The sequence below is a fragment of the Oncorhynchus clarkii genome, chromosome 21, assembly GCF_045791955.1.
Source record: "Oncorhynchus clarkii lewisi isolate Uvic-CL-2024 chromosome 21, UVic_Ocla_1.0, whole genome shotgun sequence".
NCBI classification, from domain to species: domain Eukaryota; kingdom Metazoa; phylum Chordata; class Actinopteri; order Salmoniformes; family Salmonidae; genus Oncorhynchus; species Oncorhynchus clarkii.
In genome coordinates, this window is record NC_092167.1 from 17,449,351 (window position 1) to 17,458,621 (window position 9,271).

A 9,271-nucleotide genomic window follows, 5' to 3' on the forward strand; every position below is an offset into this window, starting at 1 on the left:
AATTAGTATTTCTCTTCAGGCATTCAGTTGGATGGCCCTCTCCAATGCCATTTCACTTATGACTCCTACTCACCCTTTTGTCCAGATACAATGAGCCCTGACACCATAGTGCCTCTTCTTCAAGACACACCTCAGCCTGGCTCACCAGAACATGACAGGACTGTCACTGCTGGGAGCAGTCCACCCCCCAGACTGGCTGAGATGGTATCTCCCAGCTGCACTTACCCTGTGATGGATGAGACCATTTTACTGACTGGAAGGTGAGAACAGAGCTCTGTGGCTTTTACAGTACAGTTGTAGTTTCGGTGTGTGTGAGTTCACTGTAGCACACTTCTCTTCCTCTGGACACATTTGCCAGTCAAATTAGTGTTTTCCAAGCTGTGAGGAGGGAAATGTTGGCTGTGTAATTGGGCCCCTTTAGCTATACTTTGCATACCCACGATGCACCTGTAATCGGGGCTGGGGCAGTGACCGCTCTCATAGGTTGGTTCAGTCACAGTCAGTGAACCCAGCTGCTTCCTACTATCTGAGAGTGAGAGAGAAACACCCACCAAAACATTTATAATTTCTCTGGTTGGGCTCCAAGCGACACTGATTTTTCACCTTTCTCTCTGGGTCAGCCCCCAGCAGACAGATGGCAGTGAAAGAGGAAAAGGAGGAGAGGACAACATCACCTCAACCAATATGAATGACGCGCAGGTCAGTACAATACACAGAAAGTATTTTACGGATGGGGAAACTAACTTCCTTCATTGACAGTCACAGCCACTGTGACACCATCTCTCTCCTCTTGACTTCCCCTTTTCTATTGCTTGCTCTTTCCCTCTCTCTGTCTTTTACTCTCTCTGTTCATTATCTTCCTGGTTGGGCTGAGTGGTGCTGTGTTGTGGATGGGATGGAGGGTTATGGACAGGGGCTGGTCGGCTGAGGGCTGTTCCCAGAGAGGAAGGGGTTAGGGTGGAGGAGGACCATGGTCCCTAACTCCTGTGTGAGTATTCTGCCCCAATTGCTTCACTGCACCACTGCACTGTACACTTTGCCAAAAGAGGCAAGTATGGCTTATTTGGTTCCTAGCTCCAGATTGTGCACATGTTATGTCTGTGTAATAATGTAGTCTTTATCTTTATGTGTATACCATTGTGTAGTCTACTGTAAACCTTTCTCTATATTTTCTGAGACGGTTTGTGTTTGGTTATTTCAGTCTTGTTACAGGGGTTAGCTGTGATTCAATCCGCAGAGACAGACATGCTATTTCTGTTATTCCAGTCTCCTGCTCTGTGTAGGCACAGCGGAGTGGCACTCCTGTGAGAAATGTTTCCAGGGGGAGCCAACAAATTTCTTCCAATCGAGTTGAGAGTGCAAGTTTCTTCTGTCTGTGGTGCGGTTAGCGCTGGATCTGTCTGTCAGTTTGGTAGACTGGAGAGTAGTGAGAGAGCAGGTAGCCTAGCAGTTAGAACTGGATCTGTCTGTCAGTTTGGTAGACTGGAGAGTAGTGAGAGAGCAGGTAGCCTAGCGGTTAGAGCATTGGGCCAGGAACCGAATGGTTGCTAGTTTGAATCCCTGAGCCAGGTGAAAAATCTGTCTGTGCCATTGAGCAAGGCAGTGAACCCTAATTGCGAAGGGTAGCCATTGATGCCTGACCTTGACCCAACTCTCTGAGTGTGTCTTGGGGAGAAAAACTCAGGAGAAATAAGCACCCACCAAATGATTATTATAATTATTATTATGTATCTCTTTGTAGGCTAGTAATCAACAGTTTGACTTATGTGAGTTTTTAAAACCCAGTTAACAACAGTAACCAGGATCCCAGGACTGTCTCACTCTTCACATTTCCAGAAATCAAAATATGACAAGAACCAGGAAATGACAACGTTTTCCCCCAATGGCGCACTAACGCAATTCCACAAAATATACATGTGCAGCATCAGATTGGCAAAACAATTAAATAGCACATTATCCAAGCAGGTTGTTGCGTGGAAGCCAAACATGTTTACTAAACACAAAGTCGCCATCAATTCAAGTCACGCACATAATTGACACTGCCGGACTGCACACAGTGAACGGAATGGCGTTTAGAGTTATCATCAGAGGTTTCATTATTAAAGCACGTCTCAAACGTGTCAAAATACCGTTTTAGCATTTCCCCGGCTTCTCTGCCCTGTCTCCCATTGCTGCCCATATGAGAGCTTCGGTAGAGAACGTGTGATCAGCAAATGGTATGAGAGTAGATATGGGATTTTTTTTTGTTTTTTTACAATTGGTTCCCGTTACCTTACAATTTCCTCTCTTAATTTCTCTGTTATTCGTGAGCTGACCTGCTATCTGTGTAATCATCAACTCGATTTAGCCAAAAAGGAGATATTATGTCATTCGTTGGAGGTTATCTAGCAAGCTTAGCAACTTTGGTCATTTCACTTTTGTTTGACTGCCGTTACAAAGTCTGTATGATTCGCAAACTGAAGAGTGTTGACAGCCTAGGCCTCGCCTACTACTGAAATATGCTGAATTAATTGAGGAACATAACGCTCAGGATGTATGAGCGGCCTGTTTCGCAATTCACAACAATGTAATTGGCGAACAAAGTTACTCTATCATTGCTAAATATCAATTTCACTTGGTGTGAAATCTTTACATAGTCTAGTGGCGCAATGACTATCCCTGGCAACTGACTTTTGTGGTATTTCCTGGGACTGTCGTGGTTGAACACACTTAAAAGCTTTATAATCCCTGTATGAACACGTCATGACACATAGTAACATCAGCTTTGGCAGTTATTCAGTGGCAGGAAACGAAGACTGGTGTTATTGCCCAAATCTGCTTGACTTCAACACCGTGTTTGCTTAAGCAATGTCGGGGACTGGTTGTTGCATGAATCACTTGGTCTTTGGTTGTCCCGTGTCCTCCCTTCTGAATAACCGTTTTCTTTATAAACATGGGTTGTGTAGAGTTTAACAGCTGGGATCCAGATCCCTTTTTATCTGTTTTGCAGTGATATTTGAGGTTGGTTTTATAGTGTCATTCTCCTCTTGATTGTTATGCAGTTTCATTTACCTTTTTTAACCAATCAGCATTCAGGATTAGACCCACCAGTTGTATAATAGCCCTGCGCTCAAGTGTCCAGCTTTATATAGTCAGTGACTTCCACTCTTACGTAGCTGAAGTGTGTGTGCTGTATTCCACCGCCCCCACTACTTACTGCCCTGCCAGTGTAAATGCGTTGTCCACACTTACTCTGTCCAACACTCGTACTCGCAGCCCCCGACACACATACACACACTCCGCTGCAGGGCTCTCCACCAACCAGCACATTATGTAAGAAATTAGCATTCTCCATTCCATCCTTGTATATCCACTGTACCAAGCAGAGATAACATTCTGATGCCATGGGACAGGTACGGTATGCAATTGTGCGCGTTTCTCTTTTTAATCGTTAACTCCCTCTGACAACTGGTGCTGAAAGTATGTTACAAGGCCACCTGCATTTATCTCTCACCTCTCTCGCTCTTTCTCAGAAGCTAACCCAGGACGAGCTGGCTGAGAGAATGTTAGCAGAGGACAGGTGAGTGTTTGTGTGTGTGTGTGTGTGTATACATGGTTGTGTCCTAGTTACATGATGGAAGTGGTGTACTTTCCTCCGACATATGCTGTCTGTGTGCTGAGATGTATTTTCTGTTAGGTTAATGTTGGCTTTGTTTGGAATTATTTAGAACATTACTCTTGCTTTTAGTTTCAATAGAGGCACACGGTAGTGATAAGGGCAAGTTGTGCAATTGTTTTGGCATGGTGGAATTGCTGCAGCGCTCGTGTGTGTGTGTGTGTGTGTGTGTGTGTGTGTGTGTTCCAGCACCAGCCTGTTACCAGTACTAGAGGAGGAGGAGGAGGGCATACAGGAGTCAGTGGTACAGGTGCCGACAGTGGAGGTGGACTTGGCAGGTAGGAGGAAATAGAAGAGCTCTATGGCCTCTTGCCAACATTGTGTGTGAGGGAGAGTGTGTGTGTAACACTCCTTTCACTGTCTCTACAGGGACAGTCAATCTGGCAGAGGACGTAGGCTCTCAGACCATGGATGGACTGAATGTTGCACCCACTGACCCATCACAGGGTCCAAGGGATGCTACGACGCCTGACCCCTCAGGAGCCAAAATTGACTCCCTGGTTCTCAGGAGCAAGTTCAAGAAGGAACTGGTGAGCTGTCTATTTAATGATATATGGCGCCCTGTCTCAAATAGCACCCTAATCCCTAGTGCACTACAAGGGGTTCTGATCAAAATTAGTGCACAAATCATTTGAGATGAGAGCTCTGTGATAGTGAGAACTTTGCATAAATAGTATCATGACCTTGTGACTTATTGAGAAAATGTTGTCTTTCCTGCCTTGTGTGGGAGTGAACATTCTTTCACTTTAGTCAACTCTGTGCTTATCTACACAGGGAAGCACTTCACAGCGCTCGGGCAGAATGAATGATAGTCCTACAGTGGTGCCTAGCTAGATCTGTATAATGTGACAATTGGTTCCTGGATACAGTCTGTTAGATCGTTAGAATCGTGTGTGTCTGAGGCGGAGGATAAGAGCGAGAACTGGGAAGAGAGTGTGTGTAACGTTCACCACAATCATCCAGGAGCTGTCTCACAGTATGGATGTCATCGAGGAAGGGAAGGTACAAGAGGACCTGAGTGAAACCAGTGTTACCACAGAGAAGGACAGTGAGTTAACCCCAGATACCTCAGCTGATAACGTTCCTAATATTTTTATGATTGTATAAGTCCAATTACTGACTTAAGTAAAAATTCAATTGTCACATTGTGTGGTCGACTTATAGTTTTTCTAATCTCTTTCTATTGTAAAACAGAGATCAATAGCAAGACCAAATGTTTGGATGTTTTAAACCATGAACCTCTTTCTCTTGCTCTCTCTACGTTTCTCTGTGTCCCATACCAGTTGAAACCTCTGTTGTTTCTGAGGACTCAACCGTAGGTGACAGAAGCAGGTAGGCTACTCAACAATACAGTACAATACCTCATATTTTAGAGATGCATTGCAAGATAATGATATAAATTCTCTCAGGTACTGACACTCATAGCTTTGTTTTCTAGTGACCGATAATGTGATACTCTCTGTTTTCCTCATTGCAGCCTGTCCCCTAACGACAAGGAGATTGAGGTAGTGGTAAGCTTTCCAACATTTTCTTTCTCTTGACTATCTCTCTGTAAGTACCATCGTAGAGCTAAGGCTGTGTTGTTGTCTATCTGTCAGACGGAGTTCCAGCGCCTGTCCCTGGGCTTTAAGTGTGACCTGTTCACCCTGGAGAAGAGGCTGAGGCTGGAGGAGAGGTCACGGGACCTGGCCGAGGAGAACGTCCGGAGGGAGGTGTCCAGTTGCCAGGGACTACTACAGGTAAGAAGTTTAAGAGAGAGGTGATTATGTGTGAGAGGGAGGGACTGGGGAGAAGGGAGAGGTTGAAGAGGGAGACAAAGGAGTGAGGTGTCCAAATGTAGCTGTCGGGACCTGCTACAGGTGAGAGGGGTATGCAATTTCCTTTTTTACCTTCCTCGTGTCTGCTCTTCCCAGGCCCTGGCCCCTCTGTGTGAGGATGATAACCAGTCTATGGAGATCATCCAGAGACTTCAGAAGAACCTGGACGTCCTCATCCAGTCCATGACCAGAGTGTCCAGTCGTTCAGAGATGCTGGGCGCTATACACCAGGTACAGTACAATTTAATTGCGTGATTTGTCCTCCTCTCTTTTGAGGAGTCATCTAGGTAGACGGTGTAGGTCAGCGTCTGTGTGATGTCTCTCTCTCCCCCTCCAGGAGTCTCGTATAGGTACTGGTAAAGCGATGGGGGGGGGGGGGGGGGTGTATGTGTGTAACCTCTCGCTCTCTCTCCCCCTCCAGGAGTCTCGTACAGGCAAGGCAGTAGAGATAATGGTCCAGCATGTAGAGAACCTGAGGAGGATGTACACTAAGGAACACGCTGAGCTCACTGAGCTGAGGGAGAACATGCTGCAGAACGAGAGGTCCTTCGGCTCCCACTCTGGAGGAACACACTCCGGTGAGGGACATGCACGCACACACACACACACACCTCTATCTTATGTTTGTTTCTAATACTGAATATGTTTCCTTCAGATGATTTCAGAGGCAAGAAACAATCTGGATCAACGTACTATAAGGTAGGTCAGTTTAGGCTCAGTGTATATGATGTGCTGCTGTTTTAGTCACTGTCTGTACACTGTCTTGTTTCTCTATTCCTCCTTTCCTCAGGCATCAGCCCGACGGGTCAGCATAGCAGCTATCCCCCGATCCGGTGGGGGAGGGGGACCCATGCATTTTGACACGCCCAATAAAGCACAGGACACCACAGAGACGGAGGCGGAGAGACTCACCCGCAGATCTCCCTGGTAGGTAGACTACAGCACTCCGTGGGGGAAATAGGGAGTGGTTGAATAATATTTCAACACAGTCTTGACCCTGTTTTGCAAAGCAAACACCATTTGGATTTCTGAGGGAGAAATGTCCATCTAGGGGCCTTTGGTAAAACATGACTTGCGGGCTGTGTGTCCGGTGTTGTGTGGAATGTGACGTGTGGATTGTGTATGTATGTGGCGCGGTTACAGGAATGTGACGGGGAAGAGCATGGGGCGTCCTCCTCTAAAGCGCTTTGTTAGCTCCGGGGCTTGGGTTGAGACTGACGAGCCCTCCCTCGTGATGCTGATGAAGGGGTAAGTGCTGATATCGGCTGTGTGTGTCAGAAGCACACGCGCGTGTCGCACTTGACCTCAACCTGAAAACAAACATTCTGCTTGCTGTGCCCTTTTAATTTGCCCAACCGTGTACTGTATGCATGTAACAAGTCTGTGGTTAAACGTAGTCAGCAGGAGAACAATTTGCGTACATAACAAGCGCATGTGGAACATTGATTGCAGAGTATCTGTGTGCTTTTGTGTGCATGCCCTGAGCATGTATGTAACAATGTGGGTCCTTAGGGTGTGTTGTGTTAAACAAGTGTGTGTGTGTGTGTGTGAGACATGCATTACAGAGTGTCTATGTATTTTTGTGTGTAAACCGTGCATGCCCACACCGTCCCACAGGCCTGCCTACGACACAGACTCCCCTTCAGATGAGGAGAGGAGGGAAGTGCCCGTTCAGAGGAAGTCCAGTCTCACTGAGCTGGGCAACAAAATCACCGCCCTGATTATGCCCAACAAGACGTTAGTAGTGAACCAACCGCTAGTGTTTTGCTTCCATCTACAGCCAGGCAGCACTGCTTTTTACTGCTGCGTAGCTGGTTAGGCTTCATAGCTTCTCTGCTGCTCCTGAGGCTTATATGCTTTTCACACCATTGTGCCCACTTGAACCATACTGTACTGTGCTGGCTCAGATATTATTTTTTTTCGCCAACTACCGTGGATGCCTAACGAGGCCAGAGCAGTACAGCTCGGCTTAGCTCAGTAGTGTGAAAAGGGTTCTAGATGCTGTAGCCTGGATTCCTGTCTGTTTTCTGCTTCAGCCAACTGCTTGACAAATGTAAAGCAGTTGGTTAAATCATAAGCCCATCTGGCTTCCAGGCTGTGCTGCTTTAGGTCCAGGGAGCAGACATCTGGTCCAGATTGACTGAGCAGAAAGACGGGTGTGAACAATATACCTGGTCTTGAGCGAACGCTTTATGAATCTGGTCCTTGGTCTCTGAGCCCGGGCAGTCTCTGGATGTGTGGTTGTGGTAAGGGTCTCGGTTCAGTGTTTCTGCTTCAAACGAACTCTCCTTCAGCTCTAATCTCTTCCATCCATTCCCATCAGGAGAACTGGTGTGCCTTTGTGTGTGTGTGTGTGTGTGCGTGCCCTGGGGAGTGTATGTGAGACATGCATCGCTCAACATGCTGCAGTGCTTTAGTGCTGTTTTTCTATTGTCTGTGTACCAGGTGTGTGCTACACAGAGGGCTTTAAAAGTGGTGGTCAGTCCACGCTGCTAACGCCATCCTAACTTAGCCTAGGCACCCGTCTGTTTCTGCATCGCTACATCACTGCTTTGGGAATACGGACAGACGACCAGCTGGCTAAAGCAGACTGACTGTCTCATCCAGACATCAACTTCGCTTCACCTAACCCAGGCTAAATCTTATTTTGGCATCCATTCTAAATCTTCTCTTTCCCTCTCTCCCACTCTCTCTCCAGTCCCATCCTGACAGAGCAGGCCGCAGCAGCCCCGGGTTCAGGCTACTCCTCCCAGCCTGCGTCTGCAGCCAGTGGGTCCCGGGGACTGTGGCTGTGGCTGGCCCTAGTAGTGGTCCTAGCAGGCCTCCTGGCCCTCCTAGCCAGCCTGGTGCTGCAGCCGGCTGTGGACGCAGCGCCCGTGGGGACAGGGGACTCCTGGGTGACCATCCAGCAGCTCCTGTGGCCCTACACAGGGCTGAGGCACAACGGACAGCCACCGGTTTAGAGGGGCTGTGGCCTCAACAGACAGAGATGGACGGGCAGGCATCTGGCTATGGTCAACCCCTGGAAGGTCTTCTGCAACTTGAACCATCATGTGTATTAGACTAGTTAGCGTGTGAAGAAAGAGCACTTGAAGACAGAATCAGTCTGTGTTGGTACTGAAGTTTCTGAACACTGACCACCACAGCTAAGGGAGATTTCCTATTTGTGCCCGGAGACATTCTGCCACACCGTTACGGAAGGGAGATTGTAATGTTATTGGCCGTTGTATATGTGGGCACAATGTTGTCCAATCAAGTCAAGGAAGACACCAGCGTTGGGCTCTCCAATCATGTAATGGACTTCAACGCATGCTATCCAATCACGTCACACCTTTTTGAGCGTTTGTTGGTCCATCAACATGCTTGCTTATGGACAGTAGATTTATCAGTTTTTGCTTTTTTTTTTAACATATTTCATAGTAAACTTCTGAATCTATGGCATTTGCGGTTGCCTGAAGAGGCCACCAAGTTGTTGTAGGTGAAATAGTTGTTTTTTTATTACATTTATGAACCTTGGTAATACACTGCCATTTTTTTATGTTTAATTTATTGTTTGACAGCATTAGACTGTGTGGGGATAGGAATATCTATTATATTGCATCTGTTTTTGTTATAACCAGCGTTTTGTTAAACTCACACATGGTTTTTACTCTACTTCTTTAAGTGCACACTTATGAAATTCATCCACTTTTGTTTGTTCCAAAGTGGGGGACTTTACACAATAAAGGAACAGAAATAAACGTTGTGGTTTTACTTGAGGGTCCATCTGTTGTAAGGGTTAAAGTTCACAGTGAGCAGT

At 46.8% G+C, this 9,271-nt stretch overlaps 1 protein-coding gene across 1 annotated transcript in view; it reads left to right on the plus strand.

Annotated features, from left to right (window-relative positions):
- The window catches only part of LOC139378675 (inositol 1,4,5-triphosphate receptor associated 2-like), a 29,781-nt gene extending 20,569 nt beyond the window's left edge, over positions 1–9,212 (plus strand). The window contains exons 21-36 of the mRNA XM_071121073.1: positions 86–260; positions 621–699; positions 3,513–3,559; positions 3,845–3,933; positions 4,025–4,185; positions 4,619–4,703; positions 4,939–4,987; positions 5,133–5,166; positions 5,254–5,394; positions 5,569–5,703; positions 5,894–6,050; positions 6,128–6,171; positions 6,263–6,399; positions 6,616–6,720; positions 7,090–7,209; positions 8,171–9,212. Coding sequence (XP_070977174.1) covers positions 86–260; positions 621–699; positions 3,513–3,559; positions 3,845–3,933; positions 4,025–4,185; positions 4,619–4,703; positions 4,939–4,987; positions 5,133–5,166; positions 5,254–5,394; positions 5,569–5,703; positions 5,894–6,050; positions 6,128–6,171; positions 6,263–6,399; positions 6,616–6,720; positions 7,090–7,209; positions 8,171–8,435 — 1,823 coding nt within the window. The 3' untranslated portion in view covers positions 8,436–9,212. The remainder of the gene's footprint in view (positions 1–85; positions 261–620; positions 700–3,512; positions 3,560–3,844; positions 3,934–4,024; positions 4,186–4,618; positions 4,704–4,938; positions 4,988–5,132; positions 5,167–5,253; positions 5,395–5,568; positions 5,704–5,893; positions 6,051–6,127; positions 6,172–6,262; positions 6,400–6,615; positions 6,721–7,089; positions 7,210–8,170) is intronic.
- The last annotated feature ends 59 nt before the right edge of the window (positions 9,213–9,271 follow it).